At 44.6% G+C, this 24,072-nt stretch overlaps 2 protein-coding genes across 2 annotated transcripts in view; one reads left to right on the top strand and one right to left on the bottom strand.

Moving 5' to 3' along the window:
- The window catches only part of LOC103282335 (uncharacterized), a 71,385-nt gene that overhangs the window by 8,361 nt on the left and 38,952 nt on the right, over window positions 1-24,072 (top strand). The gene's annotated exons all lie outside the window — the stretch shown is intronic.
- On the bottom strand, window positions 5,686-22,865 carry LOC134292481 (serine protease 55-like). Its single transcript, XM_062957541.1, has 5 exons — window positions 22,715-22,865; window positions 20,549-20,747; window positions 15,167-15,423; window positions 12,103-12,242; window positions 5,686-6,190 (listed from the first exon to the last, which is right to left on the bottom strand). The coding sequence occupies exons 1-5, from the start codon at window positions 22,776-22,778 to the stop codon at window positions 5,798-5,800; spliced, it is 1,053 nt and encodes a 350-aa protein (XP_062813611.1). The 5' UTR covers window positions 22,779-22,865; the 3' UTR covers window positions 5,686-5,797.

The raw sequence follows: 24,072 nt of genomic DNA on the forward strand, positions 1-24,072 counted from the left end.
CTTTCCATCCATCCATCCATCCTTCTGTCCTCCCCTCCTTTTCTTGTTTCCTTCCGTGGTTCCCTCCCTGCCTCTTCTCTCCTTCCCTCGCTTCCTTCCTTCCTTGTCTTGTGTTCCTTGAGGCCCTTTGAGCTTGAACCAACTCTGGTTCCAGTCGTGTTCATTCAGTGAGATTAATTCTGGAGACATTCCTCCTTGTTCACGAATCTGGGATTGCGTCTGTTGGTGTCTGTGTATGCCCTTGAGACCCTTCACCTCTGCATTTCCTGGCATTTCCATTTTCAGCATGACCCATGAAGGGAAAAGGGGGAAAATCTTGGGGGTTGAGAAGGTTCCTGGCCTTCATCCCTTATCTTTTCCTTCTTCTTTCTTGACCAGGGAAATGAGCATCCACTGGAGACACACACATTGGCCATGATGGGAAAGAAACCCGCGTCTAGTGGCTATTGAGGAATTTGGAAACCAGAAGTGCAGTCAGAAGGCCAGTTGGTCAGGAAGAAGAAATTCTCTCAAAGGGCTTATCTTGCAGAACTCTTCGCCTCATTCGCAGATCAAAAGAGGGAAAAGAAGAGTCAAGTGGCTCTGGTAAATATCACTATCAACATGGAGAAGAAACTCCATAAATGTACTGAATGTGGAAAGAGATTTAGGGACCAGTACCTTCTGCAGCGACATGAAAAAACTCACACTGGGGAGAAACCCTATGTATGCCTTGAGTGTGGAAAGAGCTTTGCACAGATTGAAAATCTGCATTCACATCAGAAAATTCACACTGGGGAGAAACCCTATAAATGCTTGGAATGTGGAAAGACCTTTGCTTGGAGTGGAAATCTACGTGTACATCAACGGACTCACTCTGGAGAGAAACCCTATACATGCATAGAGTGCGGAAAGAGCTTCACTGCGAGTGAAAGTCTGCAATTACATCAAAGGATCCACACTGGGGAGAAACCCTATGCATGCTTGGAGTGTGGTAAGAGCTTTGCGTTTGGTGGAAATCTGCGTAAGCATCAAAGGACTCACACTGGAGAGAAACCCTATACATGCCTGGAGTGTGGAAAGAGCTTTGCTCAGAGTGGAGGTTTACATGCACATCAACAGACTCACACTGGGGAGAAACCCTATACATGCGTGGAGTGTGGAAAGAGCTTTGCGTTCAGTGGATGTCTGCGTAAACATCAAAGGGCTCACACTGGGGAGAAACCCTATACATGCCTGGAGTGTGGAAAGAGCTTTGCTCAGAGTGGAGGTCTACATGCACATCAACAGACTCATACTGGGGAGAAACCCTATACATGCGTGGAGTGTGGAAAGAGCTTCACGCAGATTGGAAGTCTACATGCACATCAACGGACTCACACTGGAGAGAAACCCTATAAATGTTTGGACTGTGGAAAGAGCTTTGCGCAGAGTGGAGATTTTCATTCACATCAGAAAATTCACACTGGAGAGAAACCCTATACATGCTTGGAGTGTGGAAAGAGCTTTGCTTGGCGTGGAAGCCTACGTGTACATCAACGGACTCACACTGGAGAGAAACCCTATACATGCTTGGAGTGTGGAAAGAGCTTTTCAAAGAGTGGAGATTTGCATTCACATCAGAAAATTCACACTGGGGAGAAACACTATACATGTGTGGAGTGTGGAAAGAGCTTTGCTTGGCGTGGAAGCCTACGTGTACATCAACGGACTCACACTGGAGAGAAACCCTATACATGCTTGGAGTGTGGAAAGAGCTTTGCGCAGAGTGGAAAACTGCAATCACATCAGAAAACTCACACTGGGGAGAAATCCTATACATGCATAGAATGTGGAAAGAGCTTTACACAGAGTACAAGTCTGCGTACACATCAAAGGATCCACACTGGGGAGAAACCCTATACATGCGTGGAGTGTGGAAAGAGCTACAGTACAAATGGGAACCTACGAAAACATAAAAAATCTCACATTGGTGAGAAACCCTATTCATGCCTGGAGTGTGGAATGGGCTTTGCTCAGAAAGGGAACCTACATAGACATCAAAGGACTCACACTGGGGAGAAACCCTATCAATGCATGAAGTGTGGCAAGAGCTTCACTGAGAGCGGAAGGCTGCGTGCACACCAAAGGATCCACACTGGGGAGAAACCCTATACATGCCTGGATTGTGGAAAGGGCTTCAGTGAGAATGGAGATCTACGTAGACATCAAAGAATTCACACTGGGGAGAAACCCTATCAATGCATGGAGTGTGGTAAGAGCTTTGCTGAGAGCGAAAGTCTGCATTCACATCAAAGGATCCACACTGGGGAGAAGCCCTATACATGTGAAGAGTGTGGAAAGAGCTTTGCTTGGAGGGCGAGTCTGCATGCACATCAAAAGATCCACACTGGGGAGAAACCCTATACATGCCTGGAGTGTGGCAAGGGCTTCAGTACAAATGGGAACCTACAAAAACATAAAAAATCTCACATTGGTGAGAAACCCTATTCATGCCTCGAGTGTGGAAAGGGCTTCTCTCAGAAAGGGAACCTACATAGACATCGAAGGGCTCATACTGGGGAGAAACCCTATCAATGCATGAAGTGTGGAAAGAGCTTTGCTGAGAGCGAAAGTCTGCATGCACATCAAAAGATTCACACTGGGGAGAAACCCTATACATGCTCGGAGTGTGGAAAGAGCTTTGCTTGGCGTGGAAGCCTACGTGTACATCAACGGACTCACACTGGAGAGAAACCCTATATAGACAGTCCTAGGTTGTAAACAGGATATGTTCTGTAGGTTTGTTCTTCAGTGGAACTTGTATATAAGTCAGAACAGATACATTCTTAAAGTATAATTCTAACCATTTTCAAAGTTTTGGTAGTACTGTATGGGGAAGGTTTCACACCCCTGTAACATTGGTTCTGCTGCCTGTGTTCCTGTTCAGAAGATTCCCCCTCACTTTCTGTCCCTGTGAGAATTGCATGTTGACCCAAGAGGTGGGAGGGGAAAAGAGAATGCATGGGAAATTGGGAACACAAGGGAGCAAAAAGGGAAACAAAAGGATGTTGGAGAACAGAATAGAGATACAGAAGCGGGAAGCTGAGAAAAAGAAAATTACAGACAGAAGAGAAAAAGAATGCTTGATCTCATGTGCGTGTTTGTATCCATTAAGACTATAAAACCCATGATCCAGAGACAGTTAAACATGGCACTCGCTTGACTCCACGACCCGAAAGCTCCATATTGTTCAGAATGCGGCAGGCAGGCTCCTCACAAGGACACCCATGAAATGCCACATCACACCAGTGCTGCAGCATCTGCATTGGCTTCCAACTGATGACCATGGTCTATATAAGATGCTAGTTCTGACCTTTAAAACTCTTTACGGCCAGGGCCCATCGTATCTTAGGGACCGTCTCTCCTTCTCCCATCATCGGAGGTCGCAACGACCATACCAACGAGACTTACTTTATGTACTGGGTACTAGAGAAGTGCACTTGGAAAGGACCAGGCGCAGAGCTTTTTCTATTTCTGCCCCTGCCTTATGGAATGCCTTGCCGCCCCATATGAGAGCCATGCGTGAGTTAGGGCCTTTGACCCTAGCACTCAAGACCTGGCTCTTTACTAGAGCTTTTAATCTATGTTAATTTTATTAATATTTGTATGTATGTATTTTTATCCTTTGCAATTTTATCTTGTAAATCGCCTAGAGCATCGTGGATGGAGGGCGATTAATAAGTAATTTAATGATGATGATGGTGATGACTCAATTGTGACAACCCCTTTGTTACTCTGCAGACTTAAAAGTATTGAATTTTAATCTCGATTTCTAGTCTTAATTGGAAAGGACTAGGAATATCAGGGGCACTTTGCGCCAACACCTGGGAGCATGTGAGGGGCAAAGAGTCCTGCCTGGTGCAACTATGGTGGGTGGGAGGGTGGATAGTTGGGTGGCAATGGCCCTGCCTTCTGAAGCAAAGCAGTGACTGACATGGGGCTCCCAGTCTTTTGTGTGCTCCTTCCTCTTCCCTCCTCCGGCTTCGAATGCTGGGCGTAATCTGTGTGCCAGTGCCCATAATATGCACATAACAACAACAACAGAAACAACTTATTTATATCCCCCCCAAACTCCCCAGGGGTACTCAGGGCGGATCACAGTAGACCTACACGGCAAACATTCAATGCTGTTTGGACAGACAGAACAGAACAGACAGATTTTTTTTGCGACCTGCACAACGGTGTAATTTACATGATCATTTGTGAATGTAATCTGACATATGTGGGTCAAACTAGCCGAGAAGTGAGATCTAGGATCATTGAACATAAGAGTAAAATCAGAAATCACTCCAGAGAGTCAATACTTTACAAGCATTTTGATGACTTACAGCATAACCCTGAATCATTTAAATACCATATACTGGAAGTGGTTACACAATCCAAACGTATGGACTTCAACAATAAACTCCTACAAAGAGAAATGTATTGGATCTTCAGATTATGGACAGAATAGCCACATGGTTTAAATGAACAAAATTTGTATAGTTGTTATATACAGAGTTGTGGTTTTTTTCTTCAAATTATCCTAATCACACTATACTTCCCTATTTGAGTACATTGAGGATACTCACAGCGCCATCTGGTGGTTACATTTTTCATTCCTACAGCTTTAAATGAGCTTCTCTGTCTCAACATCTTACGTGCATCTTCCCCCAGAAATTTTTCATACTTGCAATTAGAATCAAATACAGCAGAATATCCCGTGAGTATACACTTATTCTATAAAATATGTTCACAGCTTGATAAAACTTTTATTTTTTGTATATGTAACTTGAATGCTTACAGCCACATTTTGTTCCTTTGGTCTCGATCCCACTATGTATAAAAACCTGTATCTCTAAGGAGAACAAGGGTCAAGTTTATAACTTTGTAAGCACCTTAAAATGTGTTTTAGTATATGATGTTCAATGGATATATTTGTAGCAAATGTTGATGTATATAACAATTTCAGATCACCAGAAGGAGGCCTGGAGAAAGGCCAAAACCGGTCGTGGGCGGCTGATTCATGTTCAACTCGGCATAAGAACACATGGCGTCGATACTTTTTCAGAGTAATTGTACAAAACCCATACAATATTGTTTGTGATTAACACTCAAATTATTTGTTGAACTTACTTATTTTCTATTTTGTATATATGGAAGGCTGAGTGAAGGAAGAGAGGCTTTTGAACTCTGGTGCTGGAGGAACATCCTGAGCGTGCCTTGGACCTTGACAAGAAGGTCCAACCAGTCCATCCTCCAGGAAATAACGCCCGATGGCTGCTCACTGGAGGGAAGGATATTAGAGGCAAAGATGAAGCATTTTGGCCACATCATGAGGAGACAGGAAAGCTTGGAAAAGATCATGATGCTGGGGAAAATGGAAGGAAAAAGGAAGAGAGGCCGACCAAGAGCGAGATGGATGGACGGTATCCTTGAAGTGACTGGCTCGACCTTGAAGGAACTGGGGGTGGTGACAGCTGACAGGGAGCTTTGGCGTGGACTGGTCCATGAGGTCACCAAGAGTCGGAATCGACTAAACGAGAGAGAGAGAGAGAGGGGGGGCTATTTGTGTTGTACTTACTAAGCAGCTGTGCCACTGCATGGCCATGCAGCCCGGAAAAATCACAGAAATCCAGTAAGCCTTCGACATCACAAAAGAACCTCTGGACCAAGAGACACCCGTAATTATCCAAGAATATTTATTTATTTCAGCTCCAAGCCACCTGCCCTCCCTGCCATCGTGTCCAGAGAGAGGGCCACTCTGCTTTCCCAGAACCCTCTGCGGCTCAGTCCATCAGAAAGCAGTGTCCAGGGCCAAGGCCAGTCCGGCCACCCAAAGGCCCCGCAAGGGAAGCGAGAGGGTCGGGCTCCGGCTATACTGGCCGCTCCCGCTGTAGACGTCCGCCCACATGTCCACCTCCGCCTGCGGGATGTGGGCCACCGGAACCTGTTCCGTGTCCCCGGGGACCGGCGCGCTGGCCAGCAGGGCCGGGGACTTGGGGAAGGGGTGCCCGTCGTTGGCGGCCGTCTGCTCCATCCAGGAGTGGTAGCTGGAGACGCGGGCGTAGACGCCGGGGCTCTTCACAGCCCCACAGCTGCGCCCCCAGCTGACGACGCCCACCTGGAACCAGCGCTGGCGGGGGCTGTGGCTGGGTGGCCGGCACATCAGGGGGCCCCCGCTGTCCCCCTAAGGCAGGCGGAGAGAGAGAGAGAGAGAGAGAGAGAAGGGGGGCACGGTGTGAGTCACAGGTGGGCACAGAGAGCAAGTCCGCACACAGACCTGTGGGTCCAGACATGCGGCTTAAAGAGCTGGGCATGTTTAGCCTGCAGAAGAGAAGGCTGAGAGGAGACATGATAGCCATGTACAAATACGTGAGGGGAAGTCAGGGAGGAGGCTTGTTTTCTGGTCCCTGGAGTCTAGGACGTAATGGAACAATGGCTTCAAACAACAGGAAAGGAGATTCCACCTGAACATCAGGAAGAACTTCCTCACTGTGAGAAGGGCTGTTCGGCAGTGGAACTCTCCCCTGGAGAGGCTTCTTTGGAGGCTTTTAAGCAGAGGCTGGATGGCCATCTGTAGGAGGTGCTTTGAATGCGATTTCCTGCTTCTTGGCAGAACGGGGTTGGATTGGATGGCCCATGAGGTCTCTTCCAACTCTACTATTCTATGATTCTATGCTGCTTCGTTCCAGGATTTGGAAGCCCACAAAGTGGCTGCTGCCGGACGTCCACCGGATATTCCAACGGCTTAAAAAAAAACAATGCGCTGATGCGAATATTCACATTGTTTGTACGTGTTTTATAAATGTCGGTTCCTCATTGGTTCTACCATTAAAACCTGGCAAAAGTTGATTACAGGGCAAACACTTTGTTGTGGCAAAGGGGACATCGACGTCCACCCATCTGTCAAAGTTTAATCATGTTTTTAGGTTTTCTATTTATTTATTTATCTTACAGTACAGTAGAGCCTCACTTATCCAAGCTAAACGGGCCGGCAGAAGCTTGGATAAGCAAATATCTTGGATAATAAGGAGGGATTAAGGAAACGCCTATTAAACATCAAATTAGGTTATGATTTTACAAATTAAGCACCAAAGCATCATGTTATACAACAAATTTGATAGAAAAAATAGTTCATTACACATTAATGCTATGTAGAAATTACTGTATTTACGAATTTAGCACCAAAATATCACGATAAATTGAAAATATTGACTACAAAAATGGCTTGGATAATCCAGAAGCTTGGATAAGTGAGACTCTACTGTATTAATATTCCACCCTTCTTTCTCACCCCGGAGGGGACTCAGGGCGGATCACATTACACATATATAAGGCAAACATTCAATGCCATATAACATAGAACAGAGACAGATGCAGGCACGGGTGGACCTCGAACTCATGACCTCTTGGTCAGAGTGATTTGTTGCAGCTGGCTGCTAACCAGCCTGCACCACAGCCTGGCCTATTTTACCTATTACACTTTTTTGTGGCAAGAGGGGCCACCCATTTATCAAAGTTTGTGGCACACAAAGTTTTTGCTGTGCAGTTAACTTTCCCCATGTTTTTACAATAGAAGCAACAAGGAAACAACATGTATTCTGAAGTCCAAAACACCTGGAGGACTACCGTTTGGGAAACACTACTCTGAAAGGACGGATGGACAGACGGACGGAAGGAGGGGAGGAGGGAAGGGTTATCAAACACTGCGACCCCCACCCCCCGATAAAAAGGATCTATAGCTAGATGTCTATATGTCAAGGAAATCAGGCCGAAATGGTATAAAAGGGGTAAAGTCTTGGCCGCCTTACAACAGGACTAACAGCAGCAAGGATCCCCGTCTATCCTGTTAGATCTGTGTACATCTTGGCATAAGGATGCGGTGGGCTATCACGTCCTTATGCTAGTCCAGGTCCTGGCTGGTCTCTTTTCCCGGCCCACCAGATGCAGAAGATGCATACCATGCGGCTGTGGAGAAGAATTCTACATAGGGACCCCCAGACGCAGCAGCATTGCCCAGGCACGAATCAAAGAACATGAAAGGCACTGCGGACTGATTCAGCCAGAGCATTCATGAACCCACCAGGACACAGCATATTACCTGAGAACACTGGACCATTCTGGCAGCCACCATGTCAAGCGACACAGCGAAGCCATTGAAATCCACAAGCGCGTGGACAATCTCAACAGAAAGGAGGAAACCGTGGAAATGAACACAGTCTGGCTCCCAGTATTAAAAACACCAGAATCATGACAACACTCAGAAAACAGGACCTCCAGACAGCAAACAATCAAGTGATAGTTAACACCTCCCAAACAAAGGATGCCTCCAGGCAGCAACACTGATTGAGGGTTGTTTTGTGTTTTCCAGGCTGTCAATGGAGCCCGGCTTTGTACCTGAAAAAGAAAGAGGGAGGGAGGGGGACCCCACTCAAGGAAGGCCAGAGGGTGGGACCCCAGACCCCAAGTGCAGGAAGCCCCTCCCCAAGCTGGAACATGACCATACAGCCCAGAAAACACACAACAACCCTGTGATCCTGGCCATGAAAGCCTTCGACAACACACTAATTGACTTTGCAGCTTCGTGGCTACTCAATGCTAATCAAGAATGCTAATTGCAACATCCACACTTGCTTCAAACAGAAAAGGGTTCTTCCTCCCACACTTGCCTCATTTCCACAGACCTCTGAACAAACTATTAGCCACAGATTCAGTCGATATGTCAGGAGAGAATGCTGCTGGCACATGGCCATACAGCCCGAAAAACTCACAGCAACCGAAACTATATTTAGCCTCTTGCAGGGGCACTATCGCACCTCAGAATAGTTCACCTTGCTATAGACACTCAGTCAGACACAGGAGAAAGTCTTTTGTAGTTTTATTGAGCAAAAGCAGATATAAATCAAAGTAGGCAATAAAAAAGTCAATAAAAATCCATTCGTCCATGAGCCATAATAATCCACAAGTCCATAAGCCAAAACAGTAACCGATAAATCCCAAAGAACCAAGGCCCAAAGGTTTCAAAGATCCAGGAACAATAATCTTTTCTTAAGCATGAAGCAAGAACATCCACACAGATGAAGCGAGGATTTGCTTTGATAACAATCTATCTGCAAACACACACTTTTAAAAGCACCCCAGAAATGCATTCCTCTTTCCTGTGGAGGCCTCTCTCTTCCCCGCCAATCTCACACTCCTACGAGGCTGAACTCCCTTCCATAACAACCGGTCCGCCCTAGATAATGATGGCGCCCCTTCAAGCTCCTCGTTATCTCGCACCTGAACCGGGGCTGAAGACACCGGGGCTTGAGACATCTCTTGCTCATTAATTCCCATGGAAATGTCATTCTGGCTGTTATCTATGGCCTGTGGGGTCAGCAGTTCATTCTGCTCAAACTGCATTTCTCGAGCCTCTGAATCAGCCTGTATTCTCATTCCCATGCCATCATCCTGAAATTCATCCTGCATCCCATCTGACTCATCTGGCTCTTGTATCTGAAACCCAGAATCCCCTTCTTCATCCTCACTCTGGCTATGCTGTGGCTGAGTCACAACAGGCACATGGGTTCAGACTTCCCTTCATTTCCTCCCATGCAACCTCCAGGCCCCACATACCAGAACAAGGGGGTCTTGTGTGAGTGCAGACCCCCTTCATTTGCAAGCCCCAGGCCAGGGTCCTCAAACTTTTTAAGTGGAGGGCCGATTCATGGTACCTCAGATTGTTGAGGGGCCGAATTATCATTTGAAAAAAAAATGAACAAATTCCTATGCTCACTGCACATCTTATTTGCACTGCAAAAAAACGCCCCCAACAACAATTACTTATTCATTTATTTACTACATTTGTATCACACCCTTCTCACCCCAAAGGGGACTCAGAGAGGCTTACAAGTTGTATGTACATACAATATAATATATTATTAGCATAGCACAATATTAGCATTATATAATACTATATTGTACTATACCATTATACCGTAATATTATTAGTAATATTACATCTATATATATAAATGAGTGATGGCATCACGGCGACCAACAAAACTACAGGCCCCCCAACCTCGAAATTTGACAACACAACCCATCATCCATGCCTCTAGGTTGATACAACAAAAAGAAAAGAAAAATAAAGTCCTAATTAGAGGGAGAGCAATAATTGTTTTTATCCAATTGCTGCCAGTTAGAGGACTAATCTCTGCCCACTAGGTCTCCTAGCAACCAACTCAGCCCAGGGGACAGGCAGACTTAGGCCTCGGCCTCTTCCACAGATTATCTAATTTGCACTGGATTATATGGCAGTGTAGATTCAAGGCCCTTCCACACAGCTATATAACCCATTTATAATCTTATATTATCTGCTTTGAACTGGATTATCTGGACTCCACACTGCCATATAATCTACTTCATTGTGCATTTTATACAGCTGTGAAGAAGGGGCCTCATATAATCCACTTTAAGCAGATAATATAAGATTATCAATATAATATGTAATAATTACTGTGATATAGAATCATAGAATAGTAGAGTTGGAAGAGACCTCATGGGCCATCCAGTCCAACCCCCTGCCAAGAAGCACGAAATTGCATTCAAAGCAATTAATAATAATACAGAACAATATAATCTCTAAAATCGGGACAGTAAATAAAGAGCAACACTCTGAAAGCATAAGCCACAGCAACGCGTGGCCGGGCAAAGCTAGTAGAATATATTATTAGCATAGCACAATATTAGCATTATATAATACTATATTGTACTATACCATTATACTGTAATATTAGTAATATTACATTTAATATATAATTGATATTATTATATTATACAATATTATTATATTATATTATTATTATTAGCTGCCCTGAGTCCCCTATTGTGTGAGAAGGGTGTAGAAATACTGAAATAAATAAATAAATATTATATTGTATTACATTATAATATTATTATCAATATTATATGTATACACAATACATTATATTATTACCATATCATTCATTTACAATATTTCATTTACAATATTGGTAAATGAAAGAACAATACAATATTTAAAAATAAAAATAATTTTAACCAACATACTGTAAACCAGGGGTCCCCAAACTAAGGCCCGGGGGCCGGATGTGGCCCTCCGAGGTCATTGACCTGGCCCCCGCCCTCAGTTTTATAATATAATATATTTTATATACATATAATATTGATAATAATATTATAATGTAATTCAATATAACACTAATAATAATACCATATAATAATATTAATTATATATTCTTTATTACATATAATATTACTAATAATATTATAGTATAGTGGTATAGTTCAATAAAGTAATATATAATGCTAATATTGTGCTATGCTAACAATATAATATATTGTATGTATATATAATTTGAAAGCCACTCTGAGTCCCCTTTGGGGTGAGAAGGGTGTGATACAAATGTAGTAAATAAATGCAGTAAATAAATAATAAATAAATACATTTTAGACTTAGGCTCGCCCAAAGTCTGAAATGACTTGAAGGCACACAACAACAACAACAACAACAACAATCCTAATTAACTTGACTATCTCATTGGCCAGAAGCAGAAGCACACTTCCCATTGAAATCCTGATAAATGTATGTTGGTTAAAGTTATTTTTATTTTTAAATATTGTATTGTTTTTTCATTGTTCTTCTTCTTGTTGTTGTTGTTTTTGCACTACAAATAAGACATGTGCAGTGTGCATCAGAATTTGTTTGTATTTTTTTTCAAATGATAATCCGGCCCCTCAACAGTCTGAAGGATTGTGGACCGGCCCTCGGCTCAAAAAGTTTGGGGACCCCTGCTGTAAACTTATCAGGATTTCAGTGGGGAGTGTGGGCCTGCTTCTGGCCAATGAGATAATCAAGTGGGATTGTTGTTGTTGTGCCTTCAAGTCATTTCAGACTTTGGATGAGCCTAAGTCTAAAACTGAGGGCGGGGGCCAGGTCAATGGCCTTGGAGGGACGCATCCGGCCCCCGGGCCTTACTTTGGGGACCCCTGCCCCAGGCCAAAGGAATGTGTGTGTGTTTTTATGTATTGGGCGGATGCCCCCTTCCCCTTTGTAATGAATCAGAATGAGAAGAATACCTGGCAGGAGTCGCGGCCTCCCTGCTCGAACCCGGCGCAGAGCATGTTCTTGGTCAGGGTTTGCAGCCAGCGCTGGCACAGCGTCCATTCCACAATGTCCACCTGCACGTCCAGCAGGTCAATGGAGCCCTGCTTTGTGCCTGAGAGAGAGAGGAAGAGAGGGAGGGAGGGGACCCCACTCAAGGAAGGCCAGAGGCTGGGACCCCAGACCCCACGTGCAGGAATCCCCATGGCCATAGGGGCCACGAATGCCCAAGAGCCATGCAGTAACAACAGGACCATGAGGGTGCATGAAGCATAGTGCGTCAATGCACAAAATATAACACACTTTGACCTGAGGAAAGGGATACTTAATTATCACATTGCAAAACAAAAACGAATCAGTCTTGTAGCGCAAATTCTTCTCTTTCAAGTGACACTATTCACAAGCATACTCAGGCAGACGCCTTTTTAATCATTGGCTTTGAACTTTACCGTTTGCACCAAAAGTGCCAAATTTGAACAGATCCTGCAGATGCTGGGTAGTTGCAAATCTGGCAGTATTATGTCCAGCACTATTTATTTATTTCTTTTTTTATTTCAATTATTTATACCCCGCCCTTCTCACCCGAGGGGACTCAGGGCGGCTTACACTGTTATACAATGGACTAAAACGTTGAAACAGTTAAAAGAGTCATAAAATACAATATACAAAGTTTAAAACAATGCAAAGTGCTTATGCCATTCATCCACCACTTATACAAGAGCCTTAATTCAGACCGCGTCGAAGCCAACACATGCTTAGTGTTAGGTCAAAATTTCAAGTCCGTATCTTTGTTTGCCGTCTGAATATTGGTCAAAACTTTTCATGACATATTTGGATGCACACTTGGAGTCAGTTTGATTGGATTTTGCACCCATAATGTTAAAATTAATTTCATCGGAATCAGCAGAAAAAAACTGGACAGGGTTTCAATTTGCTGGCCATTCTTATACATTTAGTTTGAATTCTGGTAGACCCCCAGAAATGGCATTTAGTGAAAGGTCGTGCACACGCTCTAGATCAGCAACTATTGCCATTCGAGACCTCACATTTTGGGAAGCCTAGTTTCACACCTGTCTGGCACTACAGCCAAAATCTGGACAAAATTGGAGAACATAATGGTGGGAACCTTTTCTAATTTTGGACCACCTGGCATGGAATGGCCCATTGACCTTGTGTAATGAAGTATGAATTTTTGGTTTACAGATGTCATGTTCAATTGTGTTTTAAAAGGGTCAATATTTCAGTTATTGCATCTCTGCACTCAAGAGTTGGTTGCCATGGAGAAGTGGGTGGAGCCAACTGCCGTTTTGGTGTAGAAGTACAGGTTTGAAAAAGAAGCAGTTAGTCTGTGACCTGATGAGGTACAGGGAAGACTGATCCTCAGTTGAAGGGATCAGGGAGGCTCAATTGCTTATTTTGAGTCAGTTTAAAATAAGTTTGGTGACTTATTTTAAGGTAATCTGTCTCCCGATAAGGAACAGATCCTTATTTTACAACGTAGTCTGTGCGCATTCAGAAGAAGACCTACAAGCCACTCTCAACACCTTCGCAGAAGCATACGAGAAGCTCAGCCTCTCACTGAACATCGAGAAAACCAAAGTGCTCTTCCAACAGGCACCAGCTAATCCCTCTGCAAAGCCAGGAATACAGCTTAACGGTGTAACATTAGAAAATGTTGACCATTTCCGCTACCTTGGCAGCCATCTCTCCACAAAAGTCAACATCGACACTGAAATACAACACCGCCTGAGCTCTGCGAGTGCAGCATTTTTCCGTATGAAGCAGAGAGTGTTTGATGACCGGGACATCCGTAGAGAGACCAAGGTGCTTGTTTACAAAGCCATTCCCCTCCCAACCCTGCTCTACGCCTGCGAAACGTGGACGGTCTACAGACGTCACACCAAACTCCTGGAGCGTTTCCATCAGCGTTGCCTCAGGAAAATCCTGCAAATCTCTTGGGAAGACAGGCGGACAAATGTCAGCGTGCTTGAGGAAGCAAAGACCACCAGCATGGAAGCGATGCTCCTACGCCATCAACTCCGCTGGACTGGCCACGTTGTCCGAATGCCCGATCACCGTCTCCCAAAGCAGCTCCTCTACTCCGAACTCAAGAATGGGAAACGGAATGTTGGTGGGCAGGAAAAGAGATTGAAAGATGGGCTCAAAGCCAACCTTAAAAACTGTGGCATAGACACTGAGAACTGGGAAGCCCTGGCCCTTGAGCGCTCCAATTGGAGGTCAGCTGTAACCAGCAGTGCTGCGGAGTTTGAAGAGGCATGAATGGAGGACTAAAAGGAGAAACGTGCCAAGAGGAAGGCCTGTCAAGCCAACCCCGACCGGGACCGCCTTCCACCTGGAAACCGATGTCCTCACTGCGGGAGAATATGCGGGTCAAGAATAGGTCTCTTCAGCCACCTAAGAACCCACCCCCAAGATACCAAGGATGGAAGACTATCGTCCTCGAACTACGAGGGATCGCCTAAGTAAAGTAAGTAAAGGAACAGATAATCTGTGATTGGAATTCACAGGGTGACTGCAGTTTAAAGCAGTAGAGAAAGAAGTGACATTTTAAGGAAGTTTGAAACACCTCATTCTAGCTTTACAACTGTTAATCTAAGTGCCTCTAAGAAGAAAAGTTATTGTAACCACTAAGCTTTGTGCCTGAATAAACGTGTTATTGTTCTTCAAACATCTGAGCTTCTGTCACATATATTACCATCAATAGTAAACAAGAAGAAGAAAGAAAAACAAAAATTTAAAGGTCTCCTCTCTGAGTAGCTAGTGGCTGCATCATCCCATAGTGGTGTCAAGCGTTGCTAAACCCCTTTACATCTGGTGGCCGCATTATAAAGACTTTGCTAATTGGTGGCAGCGTTTTAATAAAACATCATTACACTGGGGCAGCGGATATATATAAATAATATAAACATAATTAATAAAATCACCTCCTTCACACCTTGTATGCTGGGAAATAAAAGAAAAATAATAGCAAACCCCGTATAATGGAGACCCCCCGCCCTGCCGACCCCCCGCTCTCACCGGGCTTGGTGAGCCCCCACCCGGCCACGAAGCAGCTCTCCCAGAGGTCGTCGTCGGGCACCACGGTCCGGTCGGGGAGGCAGAGGAGGCTGTGGGAGGGGCTGTACGGGATGGGCTCCTCCAGCAGCAGCAGCGCAATGTCGTTGTCGTACGTCTTGCCGTCGTAGAGCGGGTGCATGCGCACCTTGCGCACCCAGCGCGTCACGTTGTTCCGCCCCAGCAAGTTGCTCCCGGCCGCCACCTTCACGTTCTTCCTCCTGCACAGAGACACAGATGGCATTTACTTATTTACTTACTTACAGTATATATATATATATTCCGCCCTTCCTTCTCACCCCGAAGGGAACTCGGGGCGGATCACAATGCACATAGACATGGCAAACATTCAATGCCATTATTGGACATACAACATAGATAGACAGACATAGAGGCAATTTAACATTTTCTATGTGTTGTCGAAGGTTTTCATGGCCGGGATCACAGGGTTGTTGTATGTTTTCCGGGCTCTATGGCCGTGTTCTAGAAGTATTCTCTCCTGACATTTTACCCACATCTATGGCAAGCATCCTCAGAGGTTGAGGATACCAATGTGGGCAAAACGTCAGGAGAGAATACTTCTAGAACATAGCCATCCAGCCCGGAAAACACAACAACTCTGTGACCCTGCCCATGGAAGCCTTCGACAACAGATCAGAGAGGATCGGTTATTCAGTCTAACAACTGAAGCTAAGTGCCTTGCATAATTACACTTGGTTGTATACCATACAGCCCGGAAAACATACAACAACCCTAACGTTTTCTAGCTTCCGGCTTCATGAGGTTATGCTTGATTCCGGCCACAGGGGGAGCTGCTGCTTCACCGTCCACTTGTGACACCGAGTCCTTGATGGAGTACTTCCTCATTCCTTTCTGCATGCTGCTGGAAGTTTTTATGGTGATGTAAATTAGTTAAATTAGCTTCCCCGCATAAAGTGGTACCTAATTTTTCTACCCGACAGATGCAACTGTCTTTTGAGCGGCTTAGGTGGGCAACAAGCTAGGCTATTAATGGTTGGGAGCTCAATCTGACTTGGGCTTCGATCTCATGGCCTCTCGGTCAGTAGTGATTTATTGCAGCTGGCTACTGACCGGCTGCATCACAGCCTGGCCTGAATCCAGCACTAGATGCCTTTCAAGGAGGGGCCTTGAAGGGCATCTAGTCCAGCCCTGTTCTGCCAAACCCAGGAGGGGTTAGGCCAAGGGATGAAAGGAAAGGGAAGGCATGATTTATTGTGATACTGTTAATATTTAGATCTTAATAGATGTGTGGGTATGTGTATATATGTTTGTGTGTGTGCATATACGGTATATGTTTTAAATTGCAATGCATTGGTTTTATTGTGCGCCACCTTGTGTCTCTTTTTAGGAGGGAAAAAACAGGGTACAAATGATAATAATAATAATAATAATAATAATAATAATAATAATAATAATAATAATAATAATAATTTGGAAACAATAGACATTGACAATATTACGATCTGCCAGCTGCAAAAGGCCACCCTGCTGGGATCTGCGCACATCATCTGAAAATACATCACACAGTCCTAGACACTTGGGAAGTATCCGACTTGTGATTTTGTGATACGAAATCCAGCATATCTATCTTGTTTGCTGTGTCATAATATAATAATAATAATAATAATAATAATAATAATAATAATAATAATAATAATAATAATACATCACACAGTCCTAGACACTTGGGAAGTGTTCGACTTGTGACTTTGTGAAATGAAATCCAGCATATCTATCTTGTTTGCTGTGTCATAATAAAATAAATACCGTTCACTGCACCCTCGCAGTGATGTTGACCGGCTGTATCTGCCTAGAAGATCAGGGGGCAGAGGACTCTTGCAAGTCAAACAAGCAGCCAAAGAAGAAGAACATGCCCTGGCAGAATATGTAAAGCAAAGTGAAGAACCTGCTTTGATTGAAGTCAAAAATCAGAAACTCCTCAAAGCACAGCAGACAAAGAATCAGTACAAGAAAACCACACTACAAACTAGAGCTGACAGCTGGCACAACAAAACATTTAATAATAATAATAATAATAATAATAATAATAATAATAATAACAATAATGGCAGAATATGTAAAGTAAAGTGAAGAACCTGCTTTGATTGAAGTCAAAAATCAGAAACTCCTCAAAGCACAGCAGACAAAAAACCAGTACAAGAAAACCACACTACAAACTAGAGCTGACAGCTGGCACAACAAAACATTGCATGGAAAGTTCCTTGACAAAATTGAAGGAAAAGCTGATAAGGAGAAGACCTGGCTCTGGCTCACAAATGGGACCCTGAAGAAGGAGACAGAAGGCCTGATCCTTGCAGCCCAGGAGCAAGACATCAGGACAAAGGCAATTAATAATAATAATAATAATAATAATAATAATAATAATAATAATAATAATAGAAGACCTGGCTCTGGCTCACGAATGGGACCCTGAAGAAGGAGACAGAAGGCCTGATCCTTGCAGCCCAGGAGCAAGACATCAGGACAAAGGCCATTAATAATAATAATAATAATAATAATAATAATAATAATAATAATAATAATAATAGAAGACCTGGCTCTGGCTCACGAATGGGACCCTGAAGAAGGAGACAGAAGGCCTGATCCTTGCAGCCCAGGAGCAAGACATCAGAACAAAGGCAATTAATAATAATAATAATAATAATAATAATAGAAGACCTGGCTCTGGCTCACGAATGGGACCCTGAAGAAGGAGACAGAAGGCCTGATCCTTGCAGCCCAGGAGCAAGACATCAGGACAAAGGCCATTAATAATAATAATAATAATAATAATAATAATAATAATAATAATAATAATAATAGAAGACCTGGCTCTGGCTCACGAATGGGACCCTGAAGAAGGAGACAGAAGGCCTGATCCTTGCAGCCCAGGAGCAAGACATCAGAACAAAGGCCATTAATAATAATAATAATAATAATAATAATAATAATAATAATAATAATAGAAGACCTGGCTCTGGCTCACGAATGGGACCCTGAAGAAGGAGACAGAAGGCCTGATCCTTGCAGCCCAGGAGCAAGACATCAGGACAAAGGCCATTAATAATAATAATAATAATAATAATAATAATAATAATAATAATAATAATAGAAGACCTGGCTCTGGCTCACGAATGGGACCCTGAAGAAGGAGACAGAAGGCCTGATCCTTGCAGCCCAGGAGCAAGACATCAGGACAAAGGCCATTAATAATAATAATAATAATAATAATAATAATAATAATAATAATAATAATAGAAGACCTGGCTCTGGCTCACGAATGGGACCCTGAAGAAGGAGACAGAAGGCCTGATCCCTGCAGCCCAGGAGCAAGACATCAGGAAAAAGGCAATTAATAATAATAATAATAATAATAATAATAGAAGACCTGGCTCTGGCTCACGAATGGGACCCTGAAGAAGGAGACAGAAGGCCTGATCCTTGCAGCCCAGGAGCAAGACATCAGGAAAAAGGCAATTAATAATAATAATAATAATAATAATAATAATAATAATAATAATAATAGAAGACCTGGCTCTGGCTCACGAATGGGACCCTGAAGAAGGAGACAGAAGGCCTGATCCTTGCAGCCCAGGAGCAAGACATCAGGACAAAGGCAATTAATAATAATAATAATAATAATAATAATAATAATAATAATAATAATAGAAGACCTGGCTCTGGCTCACAAATGGGATCCTGAAGAAGGAGACAGAAGGCCTGATCCTTGCAGCCCAGGAGCAAGACATCAGGACAAAGGCCATTAATAATAATAATAATAATAATAATAATAATAATAATAATAATAGAAGACCTGGCTCTGGCTCACGAATGGGACCCTGAAGAAGGAGACAGAAGGCCTGATCCTTGCAGCCCAGGAGCAAGACATCAGGACAAAGGCAATTCAGGCCAAGATCGAAAAATCAGCTAATGACCCAAAATGCAGACTGTGCAAGGAAGCTGACGAAATCATGGATCATATCCTCAGCTGCTGTAAGAAAATCGCAGACAGACTGCAAACAGAGACACAACTCTGTGGTCCAAATGATTCATTGGAACTTATGCCTCAAGGACCACCTCCCAGCAGCAAAGAACTGGTGGGATCACAAACCTGCAAAAGTCTTGGGAAATGATCACACAAAGATACTGTGGGACTTCCGAATCCAGACTGACAAAGTTCTGGAACACAACACACCAGACATCACAGTTGTGGAAAAGAAAAAGGTTTGGATCATTGATGTCACCATCCCAGGTGACAGTTGCATTGACCAAAAACAACAGGAAAAACTCAGCCGCTCTCAGGACCTCAAGACTGAACTTCAAAGACTCTGGCAGAAACCAGTGCAGGTGGTCCCGGTGGTGATGGGCACACTGGGTGCCGTGCCAAAAGATCTCAGCCGGCATTTGGAAACAATAGACATTGACAAAATTACGATCTGCCAACTGCAAAAGGCCACCCTACTGGGATCTGCAGCATCATCCGAAAATACATCACACAGTCCTAGACACTTGGGAAGTGTTTGACTTGTGATTTTGTGATACGAAATCCAGCATATCTATCTTGTTTGCTGTGTCATAATAAAATAATAATAATAATAATAATAATAATAATAATAATAATAATAATAATAATAATACAGTCCTAGACACTTGGGAAGTGTTCGACTTGTGATTTTGTGATACGAAATCCAGCATGTCTATCTTGTTTGCTGTGTCATACAATAATAATAATAATAATAATAATAATAATAATAATAATAATAATAAGTTTATTTATACCCCGCCTCCATCTCCCCCGAAGGGGACTCAGGACGGCTTACATGGGCCAAGCTGGGATAAAAACAATAACAATAACAATATACAATACATCAATAGACACTTGGGAAGTGTTCGACTTGTGATTCTGTGATACGAAATCCAGCATGTCTATCTTGTTTGCTGTGTCATAATATAATAATAATAATAATAATAATAATAATAATAATAATAATAATAATAATAATAATAATAAATACATGGCATTGTCCTAGACACTTGGGGAGGGTCCGACGTGTGATGCGATACAAAAGCCATTAGCGTGACCTTGTTTGCTGTGGACCCATATTGTTGTGTATCAAATAGTAATAATAATTCCAGGGGGTCCTCAGAATCCTCTAGGACCCCCCCTCCTCATATGCCATAATTTGTGGGGGGCCTCCAGGGGGAACCGTGTATGGCTCCAGAAGTCCCAGGACATATAGGGATGTATGTAGGAAATGCTTGAGGAGGGGGCCCAAGGGCCACCCCCAGACCCCACCCCTCCCCCTTGTTCCCGGGGGTCCTTACTCCTCTTTGGCGAAGCAGTGGGCGGCGGAGAGGACCCACCAGGGGTGGACGATGGAGCCCCCGCAGAAGTGGAAGGCGCCGGTCTGGAGGCTGACCACCCAGGGCCACTTGGCCGCAGCCGCCTTGGAGCCCCCCACGATGCGCGAGCCCCCCACCGAGAAGCCACGCAGGCCGTCGTAGTCCGGGCGGAAGCCGCAGCCTGAGCAGGAAGAGGAAGGGGAAATGGGAAGGGGAAGAGGAAGAGAGGGAGGAGGAAGAGGAAGGGGAAGAAGAAGGAGGAAGTGGGAGGAGGAAGTGGAAATGGGAAGGGGAAGAGGAAGAGAGGGAAGAGGAAGAAGGAAGAGGAAGTGGAAGAGAGGGAGGAGGAAGTGGAAGGAGGAAGAGGAAGGGGAAGAAGAAGGAGGAAGTGGGAGGAGGAAGTGGAAATGGGAAGGGGAAGAGGAAGAGAGGGAAGAGGAAGAGGAAGAAGGAAGAGGAAGTGGAAGAGAGGGAGGAGGAAGTGGAAGGAGGAAGGGGAAGAAGAAGGAGGAAGTGGGAGGAGGAAGGGGAAATGGGAAGGGGAAGAGGAAGAGAGGGAAGAGGAAGAGGAAGTGGAAGAGAGGGAGGAGGAAGTGGAAGGAGGAAGGGGAAGAAGAAGGAGGAAGTGGGAGGAGGAAGGGGAAATGGGAAGGGGAAGAGGAAGAGAGGGAAGAGGAAGTGGAAGGGGAAGAATAAGGAGGAAGTGGGAGGAGGAAGTGGAAATGGGAATGGGAAGAGGAAGAGAGGGAAGAGGAAGAGGAAGTGGAAGAGAGGGAGGAGGAAGTGGAAGGAGGAAGGGGAAGAAGAAGGAGGAAGTGGGAGGAGGAAGGGGAAATGGGAAGGGGAAGAGGAAGAGAGGGAGGAAGAAGAGGAAGAAGGAAGAGGAAGTGGAAGAGAGGGAGGAGGAAGTGGAAGGAGGAAGAGGAAGGGGAAGAAGAAGGAGGAAGTGGGAGGAGGAAGGGGAAATGGGAAGAGGAAGAGGAAGAGGAAGAGAGGGAGGAGGAAGAGGCAGTGGAAGGGGAAAAGGAGGAGGAGGAGGAAGGGGAAGAAGAAGAGGAAGAAGGGAGAGGAAGGGGAGGAAGGAGAAGGAAAGGTGGAAGAGGAAGGAGGAAGAGAAAAAGGAAAAAGAGGAGGAAGGGGAAGATGAAGAGAGGAAAAAGGAGGAGGAAGAGGCAGTCGAAGAGAAAGGGAAAGAAGGAGAGGAAAGAGAAAGAGGAGGAAAAGGAAGAGGAAGAAGGAAGGGGAAGAGGAAGCAGAAAAGGAGAGGAGGGAAGAGGAAGAAGGAAAAGTGGAGGAAGGAAAAGGAAAGGTGGAAGAGGAAGGAGGGGAAGGAGGAGGAGGAATTGGGGAGGAGGAGGAAGAGGAAGAAGGAAGAAAGAAGAGGAAGAGGAGGAAGGAAAAGGAAAGGTGGAAGAGGAAAAAGAGGAGGAAGGGGAAGATGAAGAGAGGAATAAGGAGGAAGAGGCAGTGGAAGAGGAAGAGGAAGAAGGAAGAGGAAGAGGAAGCGGAAAAGGAAAAGAAGGAAGGAGGAAGAGGAAGAGGAAGAGGGAAGAGGAGACAGAATGGTTTTTAATTAGGAATCTTTAATACTTTTCATATTTCATCCTGTTTTCATGTTTGCATATTGGTGTACAGTAGAGTCTCACTTATCCAACATAAACAGGCCAGCAGAAGCTTGGATAAGCGAATATGTTGGATAACAAGGAGAGATTAAGGAAAAGCCTATTAAACATCAAATTAGGTTATGATTTTACAAATTAAGCACCAAAACATCATGTTAGACAACCAATTTGACAGAAAAAGTAGTTCAATACACAGTAATGCTATGTTGTAATTACTATATTTACGAATTTAGCACCAAAATATCACGATGTATTGAAAACATTGACTACAAAAATGGCTTGGATAATCCAGAACGTTGGATAAGCGAGTGTTGGATAAGTGAGACTCCACTGTATTTTACATTGTCTGCTGATGCTTTGATGCTGAGCCGCTTTGAGTGTCTCCTGCGGGAGAGAGAAAGTGGGGCGTAAATAAACAATGCGCAGAATAGTGAGGAGGGGTCTCCTCTGAGGAGGGTGGGCTCTTGGGGGTCCCGTGCCCCTTGCCCCCCCCTTCTGAATGCCCCCCCCCCCGGTGGACCCCTACCTTGGGCCCCCACCCGCCTCCCCTGCAGGAGGGCCAGGACCACCAGTAAGGCCAGCTGAGCCATGGGTGGGGGTCTCTCCAGCCTGGGACCCTCCAGGCAGAACCCACTCCCCTCTTTTCCAGTGAAAGCGGAAGAGGCCCCAGCTATGCATGATGACATCATAGATCTCCAGCCGGTGATGTCACAAACGTGGAACCAGCATCTCTTTTCCACCCCCCCCCCCACAACTCCAAGGCAACTGGGACCCCCGCCATGAAATAGATAATGTCATGAAATAGGATATATACTTTGAATGGAACTGAACCAAGGTTCCGGGTTTTAGCCTGCCACTTTTGGACTCTCACTTGCTGAGGCGTTCCTGTGAGTATCTCTGTAGATCTTAAGAGGCGACTGGGCAGTGATGGCACGATCGTCAGCATAGATCAGGGGTCCCCAAACTAAGGCCCTTGAGCCGGATGCGGCCCCCAAAGGTCATTTACTTGGCCCCTGTCCTAAACTTTAGACTTAAGGTTGACCTAAGTCTACCTGGTCTTTGAAGGTCTCTTTGCTTAGCTACAGCCTTATGAGGCCATCTAGATGGTCTTTGAAGGTCTCTTTGCTTAGCTACAGCCTTATGAGGCCATCTAGATGGTCTTTGAAGGTCTCTTTGCTTAGCTACAGCCTTATGAGGCCATCTAGATGGTCTTTGAAGGTCTCTTTGCTTAGCTACAGCCTTATGAGGCCATCTAGATGGTCTTTGAAGGTCTCTTTGCTTAGCTACAGCCTTATGAGGCCATCTAGATGGTCTTTGAAGGTCTCTTTGCTTAGCTACAGCCTTATGAGGCCATCTAGATGGTCTTTGAAGGTCTCTTTGCTTAGCTACAGCCTTATGAGGCCATCTAGATGGTCTTTGAAGGTCTCTTTGCTTAGCTACAGCCTTATGAGGCCATCTAGATGGTCTTTGAAGGTCTCTTTGCTTAGCTACAGCCATGGGGCCATCTAGATGGTCTTTGAAGGTCTCTTTGCTTAGCTACAGCCTTATGAGGCCATCTAGATGGTCTTTGAAGGTCTCTTTGCGTAGCTACAGCCATGAGGCCATCTAGATGGTCTTTGAAGGTCTCTTTGCTTAGCTACAGCCTTATGAGGCCATCTAGATGGTCTTTGAAGGTCTCTTTGCTTAGCTACAGCCTTATGAGGCCATCTAGATGGTCTTTGAAGGTCTCTTTGCTTAGCTACAGCCTTTTGAGGCCATCTAGATGGTCTTTGAAGGTCTCTTTGCTTAGCTACAGCCTTATGAGGCCATCTAGATGGTCTTTGAAGGTCTCTTTGCTTAGCTGCAGCCTTATGAGGCCATCTAGATGGTCTTTGAAGGTCTCTT

The sequence above is a fragment of the Anolis carolinensis genome, chromosome 6 (genome assembly GCF_035594765.1).
Source record: "Anolis carolinensis isolate JA03-04 chromosome 6, rAnoCar3.1.pri, whole genome shotgun sequence".
NCBI classification, from domain to species: domain Eukaryota; kingdom Metazoa; phylum Chordata; class Lepidosauria; order Squamata; family Dactyloidae; genus Anolis; species Anolis carolinensis.

Excerpts from the sequence above, each read along its gene's own strand:
- LOC134292481 (XM_062957541.1), bottom strand. The coding sequence starts at position 22,778 with ATGGCTCAGCTGGCCTTACTGGTGGTCCTGGCCCTCCTGCAGGGGAGG. Across the intron at positions 20,748-22,714 it reads GAGGCGGGTGGGGGCCCAAG|GCTGCGGCTTCCGCCCGGAC; the intron begins GTAGGGGTCCAC and ends CTTCCTGCTCAG. Across the intron at positions 6,191-12,102 it reads GAGGCCGCGACTCCTGCCAG|GGGGACAGCGGGGGCCCCCT; the intron begins GTATTCTTCTCA and ends CGCCTGCCTTAG.